The sequence below is a fragment of the Sinocyclocheilus anshuiensis genome, unplaced genomic scaffold (genome assembly GCF_001515605.1).
Source record: "Sinocyclocheilus anshuiensis isolate Anshui unplaced genomic scaffold, SAMN03320099.WGS_v1.1 scaffold940, whole genome shotgun sequence".
Lineage (NCBI taxonomy): Eukaryota > Metazoa > Chordata > Actinopteri > Cypriniformes > Cyprinidae > Sinocyclocheilus > Sinocyclocheilus anshuiensis.
Window position 1 is genome coordinate 423376 of NW_015549620.1, and position 23444 is coordinate 446819.

Sequence of the window (23444 nt, forward strand, 5' to 3'; positions counted from 1 at the left end):
CATCCGCACTCTGCCTTCCTCCGACTCAACTATCAGCTGTTTAAGCATATCCCGCCCACATTTTTCAGAACGTTGCCGATTGGCTAACTTCGTCCGCTGACGAACGTCCACTCTTGGCCTGTTGGCTCTCGCTGTAATCAATCAAGTTTTAGTCACGCCTCCACTTCTTAACGTCCAAATTTGTAATTTCTTTAGTGACATCATATTTTACGGCCAGTTTTGCAAAACTATTAGGCCTAATGCATTTATTTTGGTATTTATTTTTATATATATTTATTTATTTATTGTTGTTTTTCTCTTTGATGATTGATGTTTTTCTAACTACTTCACAGCATCTTTTCATTTGTTTTTGTTCTATGTTTTTGTTGTTTTCTTTTATTTTAATGATCTATATGCTTACATTACCATATTTTATCATATTATAATATTTCAATGTTTTTTCTAATGTTATTTTGAAGAGAACATATAAATACATAAATTACAATTTTTACAAAAGAATCAAGTAATTGTAATGACTCTACAAGTGATTGGATTTTTCAGAAGTAGAATATGATCATTTTCTTTCTCCACTAACTGGCATTATCTGTACATTAGCATATTGTCACATGACAGAAGATGGCTTTAAAAATAACACTGGCCACATATTATTGACGGTCTGTCTGTCTTCCACTTTTCATAGGTTGCCAAGTGTCAAGAGCCATCTGTTTGTGTTAAGAATTAAATATTAGAATGGATAGAATTAAATATTATTAGATATATTATTTTATATATAATATTTGGATATGATTTGTCATTTTGTCAGACCAAATGCATTTTCCCAAATGGTATTTCAGTTGGAATACAGTTGGAGCCATTGATTTCCATAGTAGAGAAAAAAATGCTATGGAAGTCAGTGGGTACAGTCAACTGTTTGGTTGCGAGCATTCTTCAAAATATCATATTTTGTACTCAGCAGAAGAAATAAACTCATACAGGTTTGGAACAACTTGAGGATAAGTAAATGATGACAGAATTTTCATTTTTTTGGTGAACTATCCCTTTAAGACCATTTCTATAAACATCCTGTGAATAGGCACAAATTAATACCTAATGCTGGTCTCATAAATACTCACAAATCCTGCATACATACAGTTAATGTAAGGAATTTCCCAGACAAATGAGGGTTAACATAATGTATTTTGGGTATGTTTTAGCCTAACTGCAGATTTAATGTGTCTTTAACGTCCACTTGCTTGACTTTGCAGAGCATTTTCCATGAAGTCAAAAAGATTCTGTGGTTTTTAAAAAAACTAATGAGATGTTGCAGCTATTGTTTCTTTACACAGTATGATAAACATCTGAAATGTGAGCTGAAAATTCTTTATATGATTATGTCTTGAATAACTGACAATTACAGACTCACATTTCACATACATATGTACTGTGCACAGAACAGCAAGCACAATTATGTGAAGCACACATATCTGAAGTTCACTTCATACACGTGCTCAATAAATAATGAGGATTTGCCACTGCCAGAGAAATTAAAATCGGTCCCTACCACTGTGCGCTTTGGATGTCTCTCTTGTGAAACACCGATTCATAACAAAAAGTATTTCTTTATTTTTGTTTCTTTATTATTAGATTTTCCAGGCAAACTCATTCTTTCCCTCATTTACACCTTTGTATATGTGTTATTAGTCTGTTGTGGTAACACCGAGAAAGGAACAGTGCAAAACAAGCCCATACAAGTAGTTTTTAACTTAGATCAGTGTGCTAACACCTGGCAGACTCTTAATAACAGGTTCACGCAAGCTGACGTCGTCCTGCGGCGGAGTCTCAATGATGTCACTGAAAACGCCACGCCTCTCCAGAGCGCAGCAACCGGAAAATACTGAGGAATGCGGGGACGCTAAGGTATGTAACAAACTCTCAGCGATTTCTTATTCTAGATAGCATTGTTATAGATAACATTATTAATAACACGTGAGAGAAACTCTTATATATTTATTCCGTAATGTGTTTTGTGTGTCAACGTACGAGGCTTGCCACACCGGTCTTCGCTGGTTGTTGCTTTTACAAGTTAGTCAGATGGCTAAGTTACTTGGAAATAGTGCTTTGGTATATATTTTGTGGATTATCGTAATTCTTATTGGCCACATTTCAATTTATTTTTGGCCGTGAAACTGTACCTCTGAGCTAATATCAATAATTGTTGTAGTTATCTTTACACATTAATGTTCAAAACATGACTTCCAGCATAGCTTTTGAGATGTAATTTGTGTGTGTGTGTGTGTGTGTGTGTGTGTGTGTGTGTGAGTGTGTGAGAGAGTTTATATTGCACTTCACTGCAGTGTTAAAATATTAGCTGTTAAAGGTCTATGATAAAGAAAGACAAGAAGGTCACAAAAAAATCTGGCAACCATGGTTTATGACTGTAGGTAATGACGTAAGTAGGATGTCCACATTCTGGAACTTTTCATTCCCATGTCAGTTTAAAATCCAACTTCCCGTGAGGTCAAGAGTAAATACCAAAACATGTGCACACTTAAGAACAGTTAGGAACCATTTATAGTGATTGACAACAAAATGTCAAAGTCTTTAGTGGACTGAAGACAACGTCAAAACCGTGAAACTAAACTAGGCACTATTTCTGGTAATTTTCTAACAGATTGATTCATTTGAAGACCGCAAATCATGGCTGGCTTCAGGCAGGAGGATGTGGAGCTGTGCTATGAAATGAAAGAGGAGTTAGGAAGGTAAGAGATGTCATTTCCCTCCTTAAAACTCTGTACAAACTAGTTTAACCTGATTTAAAGTGAACTCACACATAGTGAATAAAACAAATATTAAGATTTGAAGTAGCCTAAGATCTTAATGTTTGATTAAGCAGTATAATTATGTAATTACAAAAGCACTTTAATAAAAGGTAAGTGAATACATCATAGTGTTTGGCCTAGAGTTGTCAAGGCTACATAGTGTTTGTGCTTATCAGTGCGGTGTAACAACAAACATTATGAGAGTCCTGCAATTTAAAAGTCCACAGCAGAGTGACTTAATAATCTGCAAACACTGAATCAAGCCTGGCCTTTTTTCTATATATGGACGTGGAGGATTCTGTGCTGTGCTGCTGCAGCATGACATCACTGCTTTACAATGCATATGCTCGCTCTCTGAGCCTGAGAACAGCTGTAGTGCAAATGAGACTACAGATGGGCCAGAGAGGAGCCATCAGGGGAATACTTCAACCACTTTTTTAAAGTTTCCTTGGTTGCATTATGTAGCATTTATACCATTTACCCAAATAAGTTACTCTCTATCTCTTTTATAAAGTTACTAGAGTTTGGTTTTGTGGAATGTATGTACTTCTGTTTACATATATACCCATTCCATAAACCTTATCTTCCATATGCAATGACATGATTTCTTCTTTTTCATTTCTGTTTTCTCTGTGTATCATTGTACCATGTTTCCCAGTGGGCAGTTTGCCATTGTGCGTAAATGTAAAGAAAAGAGCACCAGAACCGAATATGCCGCCAAGTTTATCAAGAAGAGACGCCTGTCATCCAGCCGACGAGGCGTGAGCCGAGAGGAGATTGAGCGAGAGGTGAACATCCTTCGAGAGATCCAACACAGCAACATCATCACCCTCCATGACATTTTTGAGAACAAGACTGACGTGATCCTGATTCTGGAGCTGGTGTCTGGAGGGGAGCTGTTTGACTTCCTGGCTGAGAAGGAGTCACTGACTGAGGAGGAGGCCACACAGTTCCTCAAGCAGATCCTGGATGGAGTTCACTACCTCCACTCGAAACGCATAGCACACTTTGACTTGAAGGTGAGCACTAGGATGATTTGTTATAAAAGAATAGTGAATGTGTGCTGTCAGAATGAGAGTTCAGACAGCTCATAAAAACAGCACAATAATCCACAAGTAGTCCATACTAGTCCATCAGTTAACATCTTGGGAAGTGAAAAGCTGCATGTTTGTATTAAATCCATCAATAAGGCGTTTTAAACTTCAAACCGTTGCTTCCGGCTAATATACATAATCCATAATAATGCTTCCTTCAGTGAAAAAGCTCCATTCACTGCAGAGGATCCATTGGTGAGCAAGTGATGTAATGCTAAATTTCTCCAAAGCTGTTCAGATAAAGAAACAAACTCATCTACATCTTTGTTTTCAGCCTGAGAACATAATGCTGCTGGATAAAAATGTGCCGAACCCCAGAATCAAGCTGATAGATTTTGGAATTGCTCATCAGATTAAGGATGGAAATGAATTTAAAAACATCTTTGGAACTCCTGAGTTTGTTGGTGAGAACTTGAGATTATTATAACACTTAATAATGTTTATCCTTATTAGGAGTCCTTAATCTTTGCCATATCTTTTATCTTTTGTAGCACCGGAAATTGTTAATTATGAGCCTCTTGGCCTGGAGGCAGATATGTGGTTAGTCATAGCTATGAATGATTTTTTAGGTTATAAATAAATGATATTCAGTATACCAGTTGTTAAGTTTTGCTCAGAGTTAATTTTCTTGTGATTTTCTTTCCTGCAGGAGCATTGGAGTTATCACATATATACTGTAAGTTGTAATGTCACATAAATTACTTGTTTGGCTGCAATTGATTACATGCCTTCCACACCCAGATGATGCTGTTTTATGTTGCTTTACTAATATTAATGCATTATTAATTGACTGTAGCTTGAGTGGCGCTTCTCCGTTTCTTGGCGAGACCAAACAAGAAACACTTACCAACATTTCAGCTGTCAACTATGACTTTGATGAAGAGTACTTCAGTAATACAAGTGAGCTCGCCAAGGACTTCATTCGCCGACTGCTGGTCAAGGATCCTAAGTTAGTAACAGCCAGTGTTGTTACTAAAGCTATTAAAGTTATGTAATATTCTAATTTTATGATACGAGACAAAGAAAATTACTTCTACACTTATGATAGTCCTAAATGCTGTCTTGAATGATCTGTACATATATCTAATACTCAGTAAGCTGCTTCTGTATCTATGAATATGACGATTTAAAGGGATAGTTCACCTAAAAATGCAAATTTTGTCATTTACTTACCTTCATACCATTCCAGATCCATGTGACTTATTTTCCTCTGTGGAAAGCAAAAAATTATATTTTTTAAAAATGTCTTGGTGTATATACAGTATGTGTGTGTGTATAGTCATAGTATGTTCAAAACAGTTGAAACATTAATGTTCCACAGAAAGTTTTGAGGTTTGGAACTACATGAGGGTGAGTAAATGATAAAAGAATTTTCATTTTTTGGGTGAACTATTGCTTTAGCGCTTTTCTTTTGTTCAAAACACACTTCAAAAATTCAATTTTTTTGTATGACATTCCATATGCAAGTGAGCATCAGTATCTGGAAATGGTTGTGCTCATTTGTAGTTAAGTCATAGCAATATTCATATCTGTTGGCTTACAGTACTGTACCTGTTATTATGTTGTTTTATTTACGACAAGTTTATATATATATACATTAGAAAAGTCAATTCAAATAAAAGAATTGAAGTAGAATAGAGTTACAGTGTCTTTATTTGGTGTGTGTGGGCTGAGGAATGCACTGGGAGGTGAATTATAGTGTTTTATAACTCTGAGCATTTGTCAACCTTTTTATCTTAATTCTCAACATGTCCAGAGATGTTGAACGTCCCAGAGTTCTAATTAAACAAAAGATTTTTCCATCTCCATTGTAACATAGTCGTGTTTTGCTATTCAGATAAACATTTGGATTTTTGGGGTCTTGTAAATGCAACTGTTTACTTTGAAATTTCAAACCACAGGACATCTATGAATATTCTGACAACTGTTAGCTTCCCATGAGATGTGTTGACATAAGTCAACAGTGTATGTCTCTGTTTAGCTCTGGCGACATGAACCTTCCAGTTTTTTTAGTTTCTTTGGTCAATTTTAAATGAATTTATTCTGTCATCAAGTTCATTTAAAGGGGATAATTCAACCAAAAATGCTGTAATTTTTTCACCGTCATGTCTTTTTAAACATGTATGACTTGCTTAATATTTTAAATAATGTTTCAAATTTTTATAAAGAAACTCAGTGGGGTCCAAAAATATTGGATCCCACTGACTTTTAATGTATGGACAAAATACACATAGACATTTTTCAAAATATAATCTTTTGTGCACTGTAAAATAAATGATTTTTTTTTAAATCAGATTTTTCAAAAGATTATTGGAGTATGTTTTACAAGAAAATACTATTTCAGTTGTACTTCAAGAATTTCACATATAATTCAATGTGTTACTTGCTGTTTCTTTTTAATTATTTGTAAAATTTACTTGCAGTTTCTGAGTGACAGTTGTTTTGAAGGAAATCCTACACCAATTTTTTTTTCAGTGCATTTGACAGAAAAAAGAGTGAGGAAATGCTGAGAGAATGTTAATTTTTGGGTAAACTATCCCCTTTACTGCATTTTAGTCAGTCTTAATCCCACCATACTCATCTCATTATTGCATTATGGATCATTACACTGATTTAAGAACCATAATGCCATGAGGACATGAAAGAAAACCTGGATGTTTTCTAAAACAGTATTATTTCGCAGAGCACTGATAAGGTCCTTAAAATAACATTGTAGATGCTGACGTAGATTCCACTCATATCCAGAGAAACAGCCCAGCCTCAGCGAGCAAAACACAGCTGGTTCAACACTGATCCACATAAACTTCCCTCCCTGTCAGACCAGACAGCAGAAGTTCTCTTTAGTTTGTGTCGTTCTCAGCATGGCCAGGTCCAATTCAGCCCAGAACACCTGTAACTGGATTATGGCTCTCCTGGCGCTGTGGTCCATGGTCTCTCTGATCGTCACTGTGGTTTGGGCCACCTGGCCCCCCTTGGCTGGTGTTACACAATGCAGAGAAGCACAACAGGCCTTAATTGAAAAGATGGAGGGAGCCAAAGTGATGAAGGAAAAAGAGCAAGCGGTCTTAAAATCTGCACTGAAGCTGAGCTTGGAGAACCAGACCAAACTGCAAGAAGAGCTGGGAAGTCTTCTAGAGGGCCAGAGGAAAACAGATGCATCTCTAACTGAGAGTCTGCGACTGCAAGTGAGTATCAGAAAGAGATGAATGTGCGTTGAATCTTTGTACTGAGTTTAACCACAGTACTATTGTGTAAGGATAATTAAAAAACTGATATAGAGACTAAATAATTAATTTAATTGGTTTTTATTATGGTAATACTGATTTTATTGGATGTTTCCCCCCTATTTTAGATGATCCTAAAGAAAAATTTAACAGCTTTGCAAAATCAAAGATTCATGCACCAGAGCGAACATGCAAGACTTTTTTCTGAGCTGGCTCAACAGGAGGGTAAGAAGGAGAGCCTAAAATGGAAATATTTTTCATAAATGATAAAGTTGGTGTAGGCTACCCAAAGACGTCATCTGCATGTTTTTCCATGAGATCACAATTATCTGTTTTTAAGGAGCATAATGTAGTGTGCCATCCAGATTCTGTGATAAATAATACTATAAATTCATATATAAATATATACATAAAATAAGTATAAAATAATTTTCATTAGGTAAAAGTTTCCTTTAGTTTCCTAAATGTTGACTACTTTATCATGACATTTTATTCATTTTTATTATTGCATGAGCTTCAATCACTTACAGTTTACTTCAGAATATGACCGATAATAAATGTATGAAAACGTGTTCATTAGCCTACTGTGATTTGCGCAGCTCTTATTGAGATTCTGTGGGTGAATCTGACCAGTGAATCGCATCACTTGGATGCATGCGCAGCGTTACAGGATGCCGCGAGGAGCCAGCAGGTGGCAGCAGAGAGTCAGCGGAAAGCCTGTGACTCCAAAACAACTTACCTTGTCAAGCAAGTGTGAGTGATTATAAATCGACCGTACAGTATATCATACAAGAAGTTTATTTTACAGTGCGCTGTTTCATTCGTTTCTTTATCCCATTTTACAGAGAGAACTGCAAGGTTAATGTGTGAAGAACAGAAGACTTCCATAACAACAGAAAAAACGTCATCACAATATGGCCCCTACATTAAACTTGAATTATTGCCTACAGAAGATGTTATACTATAGGCTACTAAGTTAATATGTAAAGAGGACGAACCTCTTTGGACTATATGTAGCCTATTATCATAGAAAGTGACATAATCTCCTTCATATTGAGACATTCTGACATATACAGTTATGTGAAATAATAATAAAAATAAAGTATTATTATTATTAAAAACAATAGTTATTTAATAATAATAACAATGATCACCATCATCATTATGTGTGAATAAATTTGTGATGACATGAAAATATTTTACTTTGATTAAAAAAAAAAAAAAGTAAATTAGTAGCCTACATGGAAAGTGCTATAAAATATACTGACACGGTATTCTTCATAATAAGTAATTCTGAGATATTTCCATGGTAAATGAAATAAACAATGATAGGCCTATATTATTTTTGTTGTTGTTATGTGTGAATAAATTTGGGTGGACATTAACATATTTGCATTTGATATTTTTTAAATTAATTAATTCCTTTTCTTTAGACATACCAGATTGTTTCCCCTTTAAAGATAAGATACATATTTATAATTCTGTTTTAAGTTGTTTGTTTTTTATTCATGTTTTGAAAATAGGTAGGTTTATAATAATTATTTACTGAATATTTAAGTCTATTTAAATTAAATATAAAATTGCTAAATTGACTCAAAAGAAAGAAAGAAAGAAAGAAAGAAAGAAAGACAGAAAGACGAGACTGTGCTTCTGCGTGGCTCTTCTGCAGGGAATAGCAGAACTCAACCAACTTCCTGATTGAAACAGAAACGCTGATCAACTGAGCGCTTCGTAAACAGCTGAAAATCCAACGAGAAGGTGATCATGTACTAATCATTCATATGAGCGCACACATTTTATGTTACAATTTATTTAATTTGACACTTTTTAAAAAACAGCAGCAACTAAACATGCTTCTGCAGATTGAGGGTACTGTAACATGCTGACTGACCGTGTTTACGTTAGTTTTCCATGGAGCTGCTAATGCTAATACACAGCGCTCCTAGTTAACACGTCTGATGTCTTTTATATAACGTTACTTACTTTATGTTGCATTTTGAATGTATATATCATTGTATCCGTCATCTTACGGATCTTATACAGTTGATTGTTTGCGAATATTTCAAGCTAAAGCACTTGGATTATGCCAGTTATCTCAGCTAACCCAAGTTTTTACAGGAACTAACAGCGGCTTTAAAGGGTAAATTTCTCTATATGATCATTGTTAAGTTTACCATAGTGTGTGATGCAGTTGCTGGATCGGTCTTATAGTTTATTTGATATATATAGTATAGCCTAATGCATTTAACGGCATGCGTTTTATATCTTTACAGTAAAAGCTCTTAGTTTATCAGCTTTATTGTCAGGCTGTTTGTTGCTATGTGACTTTTTACCCCTGTAAAGCTTATGGCAAGTTGCATTTGGTTACAAGTTACAACGGAGTAATAGACGTCACTGTGGTTATCTTTGCAGCCCAGCATGATGAGACCAAACTTGTTTATGCCGATGCCTTGAGACATCTATGTTTGCAGGAATGAGTTCATCAGATAACTTCTCTTCTCATCGTCGAAGGAATCCTCACAGGACCTGTCGCCCGATTTTGCAAGTTCTTCTAGAACTTAACAAACCTGTTTCAGGTGACAAAGCTTCCATCTTGCATAGTAAAGAAACCACAGTGTCTCAAGATCTGAATCCTGCAGAATCACGTGGACGGAGAACAACCAAGAAGGAGAAACCTCAAGCAGGAAACCAAAATGCTCTTCCTGACTTATCAACTTGTTTACAGAAGTCAACACATCAACTAATGGGTACAAATGGACTGGTGTCTTCAAAGTCACATGAACTTGAGCCGATGGTGCCTGAAAAAATGACCGCCCCCAAATGTCCATCAGAAACATCAAAAAGATCTCAGAAGGGAAGGAAAAAAAAAACAATTCAACCCAATGAGAAAGAAGTAGCTGCTAAAAACGTTTGTTCAGATGGACTGGACAATTCTGAACACAATTCTTGCCCAGAACAACACTTAAGCTCTCAAAAAACAAAAGGGACACGTTATCGGCACTCTAAAAAAACTCAAAACAATCAGACCCCTTCTGATGTTTCTACAGCACTTCTCACATGTACTACATTGTCTCCTCTTCATCACAAGGAGATCTCCACCTGCCACACTAACAGTGATTGTAGTTCCATACCACACACCCCGAAACGGGGCAGACCCCGGTCCAAGCCTCTCTTCAGCTCCACACCGACCTCAGACCTCCAACCATTCTCTCCAAAAAGAGCTAAGAATAGTTGTACACCACATCAAAACATCAAAAAGTCCAGTCTAGTAAAGGTTTGTGTGACAGTCATTATTGCATTATCGATTGCTAACTGTTGTATGAAATTCCTGGCTTAAGTATTTTTCATGTGTTAGACGCCTCCTACAGACCGTACACCATCTAGACAGGTTAGACATCAGAAGCCCGTGGCAGCAGGGAGGCCAAGAGGTCGCAAGAAAAAGAACGTGGAGGAACAGCCAATTGCCTCTCCACCAGTGAAACGCGGCAGGAAGAGTGCAACATCTCGTCTAGAATCTCCTCAGGAAGAGCCATCCATTGAGACGCCGCCTCCAAATAAAGCTCACTTTGAAACCCAGGTGTCAGAGCCACAGGTGTCAGGTATGTGGCATTTTTTCTCTTCTTAAAAATAAAAATAATATTGTCTGGCTATTATTACACCTAATACATTATATCACTTTTTTAAAATTATATAAATGTGTCAAAGAGTAAAAGGAGTTTTTAAGCATCAAAACAATATAAGTTAAATACCGCTTTAATATTTTCTGTATGTTAGAATTTGTGGTTTATTTTTTTCTGAGCAAATTTTTTTTTAGTATTTTTATTTTTTTAAACCATGATTTATAGAAGACACCCAGTAAAATGTAATTCAGTGTAACAATAGTTTATTTAGAACCAGAATCATTAGATGACATTAAAATACCTTATTTAAGGATCACAGTGCAGCCCCAAAAACTAATTAATTGTAATTTTAAACATTTACCAATCTTTGCCACTATCCTTCAAACCACTAGTTTTTACACGGTTGTCAGCAAGAAGTTTTTAATCATTTGAAATACAAATTTCAGGTCAGAATAAGTATGTTGTGTGGTTTTTACATAAATTTATTTGTTATGCTAAATGATGGTGGAACATTATTTCACCCATATTTTCACATTTTGTTTTAACAAAAGTTATTTGAAACTAATATTAAAGTAGACATTTTACTTGCATTTAATAAGCTTTCTATGTATATAAAATAACTTTTATGAATTTAATTTGATGCAGACACCAAAATGGGCCATTTCGTCTTTGACCCAAATATTTAATTAAATATTTAATATTAATTTAATTAAATATTAATTTAAATATCCAATAATTAATCATGATTATTCAATTAAAGTATATACAGTGGGTACGGAAAGTATTCAGACCCCCTTCAATTTTTCACTCTTTGTTATATTGCAGCCATTTGCTAAAATAATTTAAGTTAATTTTTTTTCCTCATTAATGTACACACAGCACCCCATATTGACAGAAAAACACAGAATCTCTGGAGAGACCTAAAAATGGCTGTCCACCAACGTTTACCATCCAACCTGACAGAACTGGAGAGGATCTGCAAGGAGGAATGGCAGAGGATCCCCAAATCCAGGTGTGAAAAACTTGTTGCATCTTTCCCAAAAAGACTCATGGCTGTATTAGATCAAAAGGGTGCTTCTACTAAATACTGAGCAAAGGGTCTGAATACTTAGGACCATGTGATATTTCAGTTTTTCTTTTTTAATAAATCTGCAAAAATGTCAACGATTCTGTGTTTTTCTGTCAATGTGGGGTGCTGTGTGTACATTAATGAGGAAAAAAAATTAACTTAAATGATTTTAGCAAATGGCTGCAATATAACAAAGAGTGAAAAATTGAAGGGGGTCTGAATACTTTCCGTACCCACTGTATATATTTAAAAAAAATTCAATTAAACAAAAGTAATAAATAATATTGTAAATGTATATGCTGTTACAACTTCAACACAGAAGTTGTTCTTGCGCCTTTATCGTAAATATGCAAATCTGACCTATGCATAGATAAGGTTTGTAAGTTAGTGTTAATAATTGTAAATGGAGCCTCAGATATATGATGTTGTTGTCTTTTGAAATCAGTCAGTGTAATGTTATGTACCTATCAGATCAAAACATGTCCTCTGACCTCTCCATCGAGCTGAGCCTGCAGGAGGAACCTCATCCTCTTAACAACTCCCTCTTCATGGAGGAGGAAGAGGAGGAAGAGGACCTAGACGACGAGGAGGAGGAGCTGCCCAGCTTTTTGCAACAGGACAATAAAAGTGAGAACAATAAAAGCAAGAAAAAAAGTTTGTATATGTATCCAATGTGTACATATTTTGGCTAGATCTTTGATATATTTGGTTTCTAGGGCCTTTGTCAATCTCAGAGGGACTTTTCGTGTGGTGCAAACTGAGGAAGTATCCCTACTGGCCTGCAGTGGTAAGTTAAGCTCCCGGTGCTAACTATGGATGTTGTGTAAGGGTGGGAATCTTTAGGCACTTCACGATCCGATCCGATTCCGATTCTGGGAGTCACGATCCGATTCCACAACGATTCTTGATCTACATTTTTTCCTAATTAATTATTCTGCTGTGCAAATACATCTTTACAACTTTACATTTTAACCAAAATTGCAGTTTCTATGCTTTTTGTTTATAGTTGGAATCTTTGTATGTCAGGTTTCACGATTCAATTCAATTACGATTATCATTATCAACTTAATATCACGATGTGTCACATTCTCAGTTTTCAATATTACTGCACATGGCTACATTTTCATATACATTTTATATCAAATTTAATTTGCGCAAAATTAACATTATTTTTTATTATATAAGCAGACTACTTTTTAAAACAATTACTTCTTTAAAATAAGTGTTCTTTAAGTATTTGAAAGTTTACAGAAAATAGGCTAGTTATGAGGCTTTCTTTTTTCCTCAGCATTATTGCCATTTGATTATTATTGATGAGATCAAAGACAGTGGCAGTTTTAACAGGCTGCATTTACACTAATGCACAGATCTATTTCGATATATCAGATGTTCTGTCCTGCTCTGAAAACATAACTGACTGTATTTACATCAATTTCATATAAAAGTATTCGGAGATGCAAGTGCATTTAACCGCAGCCGATATCGAGCTTCAGGACATCAAACACAAAGCGCACATGAAAGTCCGTAAGTGCGCGAGTTGCGTGCATCTAGTAGTACTGCATTCCAAACTGCATAAATTAATGCATATCTAAAGTAAAACACGGCGGGTGGAAGCACACACTGTCAAGCAATGCGCACGTGTCTCACAGCGCAAATTCTGTGCAATGAAGCCCGCCGCGTCTCTAGCGCGCACACGTGCCATTTGTGGGGAAAAAACCCCAAGCTCAGAATCGTTGAAGAGAGAATCGCGATGCATCGGAGAATCGATTTTTTTTCTCCCACCCCTAATGTTGTGCAGTTTGTAACTCTTGATTTTAGACTGTAGTTGATGACAAGTTGCTCATCTGTGCCACAGGTTAAAAGTGTGAATCGCAAGAACAAAAAAGCCAGCATTGTATTTATTGATTGTTACCTAATCGACCAAAAGAGAATTAGAAAAGGGTAAGAATTCATCAGTGTCTTAATATCACTTGTTTTTAGTGTGTGTATATGTGTGTATTGTTTTTATACAGTCTATGGTGTATATAGAATATATATATATGCATATAGTACACCACATAGTAAATTTGATCGGTCTTAACATCTTCACATCTTAACATTGTTTTATCCATAGGTTTTCTGTATCTCTGCGAACCCTAAAACCTTTTGATTGTGAAGAATATGAAAAATTGGTGGTAAAGTCTCTTTGACTTGCTTTTGATTTAGCTTTTTCTGATTGCGTACTTACTATTTTCATATTCCTGCCATTAGTAAACATTTGCTATACTGAATATACTTCAAGACATTTTTTAAAGAAAAATGTGTATTTATTTTATATAGGACATTGCAAAAGAGAAGTATGGCAATGCTATTACCTGGTCTCTGGAACTGATATCGGACTATAGGATCCGCATTGGTATTTATCTCTGTTTGATTGTTTGTTTGTTTTTAGAACTTGAAAGTACATTTAAACATTTTAATAAAGTAAAACTAGTGTTTAGCAGAGTCACCTTTTTAAAACGCAATCTATTTACAAAAAATGTTGTCTGAAAAGCTGAAATTCAAATATTGAATTCAGATGTTTTCTGGCAGGATGTGGATCCTTCTCTGGCTCCTTCATCGAATACTGTGCTGCTGACATCAGTAGGTTTCCTTTCATTATAGATTTTCATACTCATCTAACATGTTTTTAATAGCTGTGTTGTTTGGGGTGATAATTAATTAGTTGTTAAACTGTCAGTTATAAGACTATTGTCATTGTATGCTATAAGTAAAAAAAAAAAATGTGCACAAATAAAAAAGATTTATGTATAGTGCGTATTACAGGTGGTTAATTTGTTAATAAATAAAATTTTAATGATTCATTTAAGTACCTGTGAGTTTATTCATTTATTAATAGTAATAAAATAATGTTAAATGAAACAAATTATGTTTGTATTAAATATGAATGTTACAGTTTAAAAAACAATTTAAAAGGAAGCTACCAATACTTAGATTTTTAGATTAAGTAGTACTTAAAAAAATAGATTACATGCACTAGTACTCCATGTTTTATGGTACTTTAACAATCAGTTAATTGATTGTTAATTTTAATCATAACTATGAAAATTTACAATTAAAGTCGCTACTCAATGTAAACCAGTTTAAAATCTCATTATAAATCAAGTCATTCTCATTCACCAGTGCTGGTTTAACAGAAGTGCTGTTTTGATCCGATGGTCACAGGTTGTCCAGTGCGGAGGAAATACTCAGAGAGGAAATCAGTGCTGACCTTCCCCATTCAGGAGATTCTGGGTATGGAGTGTGACAACTCTGATAATAACACAGAGGACATCATCATGGAAGAGCAAGATCAGCTCCTCTCCAAGAAAGTGCTGCCCGACCGATCCAAGGCTGCACGCAACCGCGCCAACAAGCAGTTGGTTGACTTCATCATCAGACGAAAAGTCGAAAGCCGCTTATTGGTATGATTTCTACTGATATATTCATAAATATATTTATAATTCCAGTATTTTTTTAATTTGAGAAATGTTCATTTCCATTGTGACAGACAAATGTATGCACTCTGAAATGCACAACTAATAGGGATGGGCGATATCTTATCGTTTGCAATATAACGGTAAAAATTCTCCCCACGATAAGAATTAGTAAGAACGATAAAACCTAGTTGTTGACATATTTATGTGTGCAACCGTGTGAAATGACATGGTGGAAGGCGGACGTGAAACTGAGGAATTTATCTCTAAATGAGGAGTTGCTTCTACAATCTGGAACTGGTTTGGTCAGGGCTGTACAGTGCGACAAAAAAACAGCCTGTCCAACAAATAAATGTACTACAGTAGCACATGTGCGATACAGTTTTGCATGTATATGAGCCTGTTTACAAACCTGTTGCGATAATGTATATGTAGATAATACTTCTCTCTGAAGAAACAGGAGGGTTTTTTTTGTCTCACAGTGGATGCATATGAATTATTGTCATTGATATCGTTATCGCAATAAATACCGGAAAATACCGTGATATAGTTTTAAGTCCATATCGCCCATCCCTAACAACTAACCCTTCTGTCTGGTGCTCACAGGCAGTCATCAGCGGCCGTGAGTCCTCTAAATGGATGCAAGCCCTCCAGAAGCCTTCTCGCCCAGTGGTTGATGTCTACCTGGAAGATGAGGAGCAGGTTGATAAGGTGTACCGCTACCTGAACAAAGTCTGTGATAGCGCCCCTCAAATAAACACCTGCCTAGAAAACATTCAAGCTGACCGGATCCGCCTTATTCTTGATGTGCTTCTGCCTGAGGTAATCGCCTTCATTAACACTTCCTTTTGGGGTTAGTAAGGTTTTAGTCTCTTATGCTCTCCAAGGCTGCATTTATTTAATCAAAGGTAATATTGTGAAATAATATTACCAAATAAAATAACTGTTTTCTGTATTTTAAAATGTAATTTATTTCTGTGATGCAAAGCTGAATTTTCAGCAGCCATTACGCCAATATTCAGTGTCACATGATAGATCAAAAAAACATTCTAATATGCTAATTCAGTACTCAATAAACTTCAGTTATCACTGTTGAAAACAGTTGTGCTGCTTAATGTTTTTATAGAGAACAATGATACAGAATTTTTCCCCCCAGGATTCTTTGATAAATAGAAAGTTCAAAAGAAAACCAATTATTTGAAACAAAATCCTTTGTAACAGTCTTTACTGTCACTTCTGATCAATTTAATGCATCCTAGCTAAATAAAAGTTTTTAAAAATTTTATAACTTACTGACTCCAAAATTTTGAACGGTAGTGTCTAATACTTCGAACCAACCACATTCTAGCATCATGCATTGCCATGCTTCAGTGACAGTTTTGCGTTTTAGGCCATTATCTATGCCATTGCTGGAGTCCACAAGCTTTCCCTGGAGAAGGCAGAGGAGAAGTATCGCAGAGGGCCGTGCTTTAGTAACAGGTAGAGTACTTGTGAACTCACTTGCCTTGAAAAAATGAATCTTGCATCTGTGTAACTTGCAGCTGTTTTTATTTCATTGTGTTTTAGAGAAAGACAGGAATTTGACATGATGATTGAACAGCAGATGAAGCTCAAGGAAATCACCCGGCATCATAGGCAGTGACGGCTTAAACATACATTAACTTTTATGAATAGGAATATTTTCTTTCTAATCATAGTATCAAAGAAAATTAGATGAATGATGGTTGAATTGAATGATTTTTCATGGCAAAAAAAAAAAAAGCTTTGTAAATAACTTAACCTGATGTTAAATGTTTATCAAATCTCAGACTTTATGAGCTGAATGGTATATCTCTGACATCTTGATGCTTGAAGTCAGCAAAATCTGGTGCTTTTAATGTGTGCAGTGTATAATAAGTAAATGCCTTGTGCTAATACATAAATACAACATTTTAATAATAATAATGTGGTATTCCTCAGAGTAACACACATGTGGTTGCTACTTGTTTTGAAAATGCTTAAGTGTGTGTTTGGGTGTTTGTAACTAATTGAACACTGTTAAGCTGCGTTACAATCAACATAACTGATGTCTCCAAAATGTGCTGCCTTTTTAGCCACCTGACAATTCACTATAACTTTTCCTTGCATAGAGGCTTTTTCTACACTGATGTACGAAAAGATGCCAAAGTTGTTGCATTTTAATGCAACTGAATTCTGGACTAATGTACATTAAAAAAAAATATTCAGGACTTTGCAATTGATGTTTATCAATAAATCTTTATTTTTCAACATATTAGATACTCTGTGTTTTTGTAAACATTTACATAATTTGAAAAGAGTTATTTTTATATTTAAACAGTGTTGTGTAAATGGTTTAAAAAAAAATAAAAATACTTTGTACATTATGCACCAGCTTCCTGTGGCTGCTCAGTTTCATCATTTCTCATTCTTCATAATCTGCCTTTCCAGTTGGTCTGTTAACTATAAATGTAATATACAAGATCAGAATTAATTTTAGTTACTATAAAACTTTTCACCGAATGGAATGAATTCCAAAATAAGTATATCATGAAACTTTGAGGTATATGAAGAAGGTGTCTACAGTATTTGTAGAATGGCCACATACTGATATCATGGCACTTTAGAGGAATCTGACTCGAGAATACTGTGTGACCGAATATGACCCACATACTGAGAGTGGAAAGACGAGCCTGTCTAATGTTCTTTGAGAGCATTGATCTGCGCACAGATTTTGAGCGCAGGGCCCAGTCTAATGTTCATAGCGCTCATGAGATGGTCCTCCGTAAGCAGCAACAGGGCCTGTCCGTCAATCTCCTGTGAGCAGAACTCTGCAGCAATATCATGGCACCCTTAGAGCAAGTGGAGGAGATTAGCACATGATTCTAAAGATCATACAGAAATCTATGACATTATGTTATCAATTTGGCAGAATCCATCCATCCTATCTTATCGATCTATATTGGCTGTATTTGATACAATAAAAAAAACAATTTTATAATTTTAATATATTTTAGAATGTAATTTATGATGAAAAGCTGTATTTTCAGCAGACATTACTCGTTTTCAGTGTCACATGATCCTTCAGAAATCCTAATATGCTGATTTGCTGCTCAAGAAACTTATCAATGTTGAAAACAGTTGTGCTGCTTCATATTTTGTTTTGTTAGGATTTGATAAATAGAAAAAGAACAGCATTTCTTTTGTAACATTGTAACAAAGTCTCACTTTTTAACAATTGAATGCATTCTTGCTGAATACTAGTATTAATTTTATATTAATTAATATTAATGTGTTCCTGTGGCTCAGTGGTAGAGCATTGCGTTAGCGGTGTAAAAGGTCATGGGTTCAATTCCCAGGGAACACACATACTGGTAAAAAATGTGTAGCCTGAATATACTGTAAGTCAAAGCGTCTGCTAAATGCATAAATTATATAAATTAAATTAATTTCTAATGCAAGTTTTAAAAATATCTAATATCTAACTAGTATTAATTAGTATAAAAAAATCTTACTGACTCCAATATCAGCTTTATATACTAACTACTATACTAACCAGGCTATATAGGCTATACTAAAAAGTTAAAGCTTGAATGGAAAACAGCTTTCACACTTCACTCTACATTCAAACGTTTTAGTGACCCACTCAGCAGAAGGTGAACTGAGCTTCTGAAAGCTGTGCAGCTACCTGGTAAAGAGCCGATGAAGGAGCACACTTGCTCCACGCTCCACTGTGAGGGACTTGAGTCAAGAAGACAGTCAGAGCTGCTGCTGCTCTCCACTCTGCTCTGTTCCCTTTCTCTGTCTTGCTCCTTCTCTCTTTCGGCCTGCAAACGCAGCCTTGTCGTCATCGGGCCTGGTGGATCCTCCTCCTCTTCTCTCTCAATCCAAATTGAATTCGAGACTCTCGGGTTGTTGCTGGTACGATGGGATTCTTGCAGCTGCTGAGGAAATAATGTGTTACAGTAGGTCACTCCCACTTATTAATAATGCTATTGCACTGGATTGTATAGTTTGGTTAAATGGTTATTTGTTAGTTTTCACTGACCTGCCTGAGGAAGTGTTCCCTGGACCTGCTGTTTATGTGACTAGGTGGTCTCCCCCGCTTGCCCATGGGCCTGTGTGGCCAGTGGCCAACTTTTTCTGAGCTAAACAGGTTCAGGCGCTTTTTACAGCTTACATTGAATCTGTGAGGAGTGAGAGATGAACAAGGCTGTGTGTGCTGCAGTGTACAATTTTATGAACACAAACTTGTTGAATTCAGTAAAAAAGTATGTTTATGCCAGATTGGACTGGCAAAAAGGCATATATCTTAAATGTGTTTTCATCGTTATACGCATACATTCTTACAGACATGAATATATGTACACTACTGTTCAAAAGTTTGGGGTCAGAAAGAATTTTTTTTAACAAATTAATACTTTTATTCAGCAAGTATGCATTTAATTGGTCATTGTTACAAAAATAATTTCAAATAAATGCTGTTCTTTTGAACTTTCTATTTATCAAAGTATCCTACAAAAAAAAGAAATGCATCATGGTTTTCACAAAAATATTAAGCAGCACAACTGTTTTCGACATAGCTAACAATAACAAATGTTTCTTGAGCACCAAATCAGCATATTAGAATGACTTTTGAAGGATCATGTGACACTGATGACTGCTGAAAATTCAGCTTTGCCATCAAAGGAATAAACTATATTTTAAAATATAGAAAACTTTTATTTTAAATGGTTATGATATTTCACAATATTGCGTTTTTTTTTTTTTTTACTGTATTTTTGATCAAATAAATGCAGCCTCGGTGAAACTTTCCAAAAACAATCAAAAATCTTACCGACCCAAAACTTTTCTTTCCGTATCACAAAATACACATAAAAATATGAAAATGGCAACCAGACTGATCTTACTTCCCTCTTTTATTGTAAGTCTAAGCAATATTTAAAAAAAAAAAATGTCACTGAGAAATGTAATGGCACACTTCTCCTCAACAACCATTCATGTCTTTGACACAAATGGTAAAGAATGAGTTACACGCCAAAGTTCAATACTAAGGTTTAGAGCTTTAGAGCAATCCTTGAACCTAAAGTACGAGCAATAATAATCCCAAAAATAATAATAATTCCACCGACACTAAAAACTACAAAAAGTGTCATTAATGCTACCTATAGGGCTCTTTACCTTCTGACACATGTCATGGAGCAGAAGCGTTTGGACCTGAGGAAGGTACGAGCAAAGCCTCTCTTCCCACAGAACTCGCATTCGAGTATGTCAGGCAGGTTTTCAACTGTCTGTTCTGAAAGAAGAAGGGATTCTGCAAGAAATGCTCATATTGACATGAATGTGTAAATAAGGAATGTGCTAATGAGCCCACCATCCTCAGCAGGTGGGTTATCAATGTCGGAATCGGTGGAGTTCTCTGGTTGGTCCGCATCCATCAGGCAGTCATCCTGTGCTGATTCTCCATTCTCTCTATCTTCTGGCAGTGTGGCCTGCAGGTTCATCTCTAAGGAAGCATGTCTCACCTGATGAAAAAGACCAGCACATCAATATTGGATCTACTCAGTTTTTTAGATGCTTTTTGTGGTTTCGACTTCAAAAAGTATGGAGCACTTTGTGAGGGGTCCCAAAGGGGACTTCAATAACTGGTTGATCTGAATGTTTGGTGGCAGACCCTCACCGCGCCGTCTTACTCTCTGCTCTCAGGGAGTGAGGGATCTTTGAGCTTCACGGCAACACTAGAGAACCATGGACTTCATTAGGGCCTCATGGCAGCTGCGAATTGCTACGCTGTCAACCAGTGGACATTAGGGGGCAGTCGTGGCCTAATGGTTAGAGAGTCAGACTTGTAAGCCAAAAGTAGCTGTCGAGTCACGGTACTGGCAGGGATTGTAGGTGGGGGGAATGAATGACCAGCACTCTCTTCCACCCTCAATACCACGACTGAGCTGAGACCCTTGAGCATGGCACCGAACCCCCAACTGCTCCCTGGGTGCCGCAGAAAAAATGGCTGCCCACTGCTCCGGGTGTGTGTTCATGGTGTGTGTATGTGTTCACTACTCACTGATGTGTGTGTGCATTTGGATGGGTTAAATGCAGAGCACAAATTCTGAGTATGGGACACCATACTTGGCTACATGTCACGTCACGTTCACTTTCACTTTCATACCGGGAACGGCTCCAGGGCCTCTCGGATGACGAAGCCCTCAATGAGGTGTGTGAGGATGTGAGGTCTAACGATGGCCTGTGAGGGCCGACCCTCAGGGTTCCCTGGAAGGCTGGCTGGGGGAAGCCTGCTGGTGCTTCTTACCGCAGAGGAGAGGAGGGGAAGGGGGGGACTGTTGGCATATGTGGGGTCCTCTCTCGGATGACGAAGCCCTCAATGAGGTGTGTGAGGATGTGAGGTCTAACGATGGCCTGTGAGGGCCGACCCTCAGGATTCCCTGGAAGGCTGGCTGGGGGAAGCCTGCTGGTGCTTCTTACCGCAGAGGAGAGGAGGGGAGGGGGGGAACTGTTGGCATATGTGGGGTCCTCTGGTGACCGGATCACAGATCTGCTCGATGGTATGCTCGGTTGGTCCAGATCAGCTATGGTTAGAGTAGAGGTCAGGTCAGAGTTCTGCAGAAACTGAAGACCACTTTACCAGTCTTTAATATATATATATATATATATATATATAAGGTACATGTATAGTTTTTCAACTGTTTTGAATAAGACTAACCGAGGGAGCTTCTGTTTGTGTGGCAGGTTGCACCTTTAGGTCCACTGCCACTGTCTGTGGTGGCGGAAGATTCTGAAAAGGCAACTGAACTACTGCTTCAGCGACTGGGAGCTCCTCTTCAGACACCAGCATGTGGTCAGACTGGACAGCTACGGTCTGGACTGAGCGTAGAGGCAGTCTCTGTGGCTGGACCAGCCTGGGCAGAGCCATGGTGAGAGGAGTGGGGCTGGACAGAGGTGAATACTGGGAGACCGGCTCTAGTACTGGGCCCAGATGAAGCGGTGGAGGGTCAGGGAGCACTGCAGGGGGAGCTGTGGATGTAGAAACCACTGCTGACTGATTGCTGGGATGATTTGCAGAGGAGGGCACTGAGAGGAACTCCGTGTGCTGTGATTGGACGGTGGCTGTAGTGGGAGTGGTACGGGACTGCAGGGCAAGGGGTGGAGGACAGCTGTCCTGCGGCATGACACGCAGCGCAATGGGCTGGACCTGTCTTTGAGCGGTAGAGCTCTGCTGGATGATGAGCTGGTGTGGCGCCACCCTCTGGCCAGAAGGGCAATGCAGCTGGTGTCTGACCAATGTATGAGACTGAACTGGAGTGAAGGTTGCTGCAGTAGAGACAGTCATTACGAGCAAACAGAAAGTGTCCAGAAAGATGTTTGAAAAGAAAAACAGATGAGTTATAGCAGTGAATCTCAATAGTTTTGACCTTTTTATTTTTAGAAACTTAAGCTAGGTACACACTGTGCAGATTTTTTAATAGTCCTTTACAATTGTTGCTTGTCAGACTGTACGAACATGTCACACAGTGGGATCTCAGTTGTCATTAATGTCAGACTGTACGACAGTCAAGATGTGTTAAAAACACATGCGCACAAGAAAACTTGTCCGGAGTTTTACATTATCAACCCATACACGTTCAGTGACTGTGAGCTGCACACGTGGGGCTGAAATATTGGCTATCATGAAAAGTTTATGAAAGTTTGACATTTGTCGCAGGAGAAGTCACACTGCAGGACTGTGCGGAAAATCTTCTGACACTGCCAGAATTTTGTTGGAAGTAAAATTTGCAACGGTCATCCATCTGGTTGTCGGTAAACATGTCAAACTAATGATCAATGACTACAGATTTTAGCCTAGGATCGGAGGAATCTTTTAGGATTTGAGAAATGTGTCTCAGACGGCCAAATCGTAGCCAAAATCATACAGTGTGTGCCTGGCTTAAGATTGGCACTATGTTAAAATAATTAAATCCAATAATTCCAGAAGTTTTAAGAATTGATTGTTCTTCATGGTTCACACTCTTTATGGCAAATTAATTTCCATGATTTTTCCAGCTGTTAATGATGACAGGATAAGGTTTTTTAAACTGTGTTTTACTCACAAATAGCAATTTCTCAGCATTTTCTAACCAACATTAACGTAATTAATTTCTATTTGATATAATTAGAATATATATATATATA

The 23444-nt window shown here is 36.9% G+C and overlaps 3 protein-coding genes across 5 annotated transcripts in view; 2 read left to right on the plus strand and 1 right to left on the minus strand.

The window, feature by feature from the left end:
- Positions 1-1998: 1998 nt before the first annotated feature.
- On the plus strand, positions 1999-4887 carry dapk3 (death-associated protein kinase 3). Its single transcript, XM_016448266.1, has 7 exons — positions 1999-2061; positions 2651-2738; positions 3457-3817; positions 4167-4296; positions 4384-4432; positions 4542-4568; positions 4689-4887. The coding sequence occupies exons 2-7, from the start codon at positions 2677-2679 to the stop codon at positions 4885-4887; spliced, it is 828 nt and encodes a 275-aa protein (XP_016303752.1). The 5' UTR covers positions 1999-2061; positions 2651-2676.
- A 3910-nt stretch (positions 4888-8797) lies between these two features.
- LOC107659411 (PWWP domain-containing protein MUM1L1-like) lies at positions 8798-17545 on the plus strand. Of its 3 annotated transcripts, none has more exons than XM_016448345.1 (13): positions 8798-8882; positions 9529-10390; positions 10472-10715; positions 12277-12432; positions 12522-12592; positions 13661-13746; positions 13919-13979; positions 14125-14200; positions 14377-14427; positions 15010-15248; positions 15867-16082; positions 16651-16739; positions 16827-17545. In XM_016448345.1, the coding sequence occupies exons 2-13, from the start codon at positions 9578-9580 to the stop codon at positions 16900-16902; spliced, it is 2178 nt and encodes a 725-aa protein (XP_016303831.1). In that variant the 5' UTR covers positions 8798-8882; positions 9529-9577; the 3' UTR covers positions 16903-17545. The 3 variants fall into 3 exon arrangements, with proteins under 3 accessions (XP_016303831.1, XP_016303833.1, XP_016303832.1); XM_016448347.1 differs by having other exon boundaries at positions 8800-8882; positions 9588-10390; XM_016448346.1 differs by having other exon boundaries at positions 8801-8874.
- An 82-nt stretch (positions 17546-17627) lies between these two features.
- LOC107659351 (polyhomeotic-like protein 3) overlaps positions 17628-23444 on the minus strand; it is an 11656-nt gene continuing 5839 nt past the window's right edge. Inside the window, exons 8-15 of the mRNA XM_016448268.1 lie at positions 21979-22586; positions 21724-21875; positions 21427-21550; positions 20632-20782; positions 20439-20553; positions 19306-19444; positions 18946-19201; positions 17628-18109 (exon numbers count right to left, since the gene is read on the minus strand). Of these exons, the coding sequence (XP_016303754.1) occupies positions 17955-18109; positions 18946-19201; positions 19306-19444; positions 20439-20553; positions 20632-20782; positions 21427-21550; positions 21724-21875; positions 21979-22586 (1700 nt within the window). The 3' untranslated portion in view covers positions 17628-17954. The remainder of the gene's footprint in view (positions 18110-18945; positions 19202-19305; positions 19445-20438; positions 20554-20631; positions 20783-21426; positions 21551-21723; positions 21876-21978; positions 22587-23444) is intronic.

Excerpts from the sequence above, each read along its gene's own strand:
- LOC107659411 (XM_016448345.1), top strand. The coding sequence starts at position 9,578 with ATGTTTGCAGGAATGAGTTCATCAGATAACTTCTCTTCTCATCGTCGA. Across the intron at positions 10,716-12,276 it reads GTCAGAGCCACAGGTGTCAG|ATCAAAACATGTCCTCTGAC; the intron begins GTATGTGGCATT and ends TGTACCTATCAG. Across the intron at positions 16,083-16,650 it reads TTGATGTGCTTCTGCCTGAG|GCCATTATCTATGCCATTGC; the intron begins GTAATCGCCTTC and ends TTTGCGTTTTAG.
- dapk3 (XM_016448266.1), top strand. The coding sequence starts at position 2,677 with ATGGCTGGCTTCAGGCAGGAGGATGTGGAGCTGTGCTATGAAATGAAA. Across the intron at positions 2,739-3,456 it reads ATGAAAGAGGAGTTAGGAAG|TGGGCAGTTTGCCATTGTGC; the intron begins GTAAGAGATGTC and ends CATGTTTCCCAG. Across the intron at positions 4,433-4,541 it reads GGCCTGGAGGCAGATATGTG|GAGCATTGGAGTTATCACAT; the intron begins GTTAGTCATAGC and ends TCTTTCCTGCAG.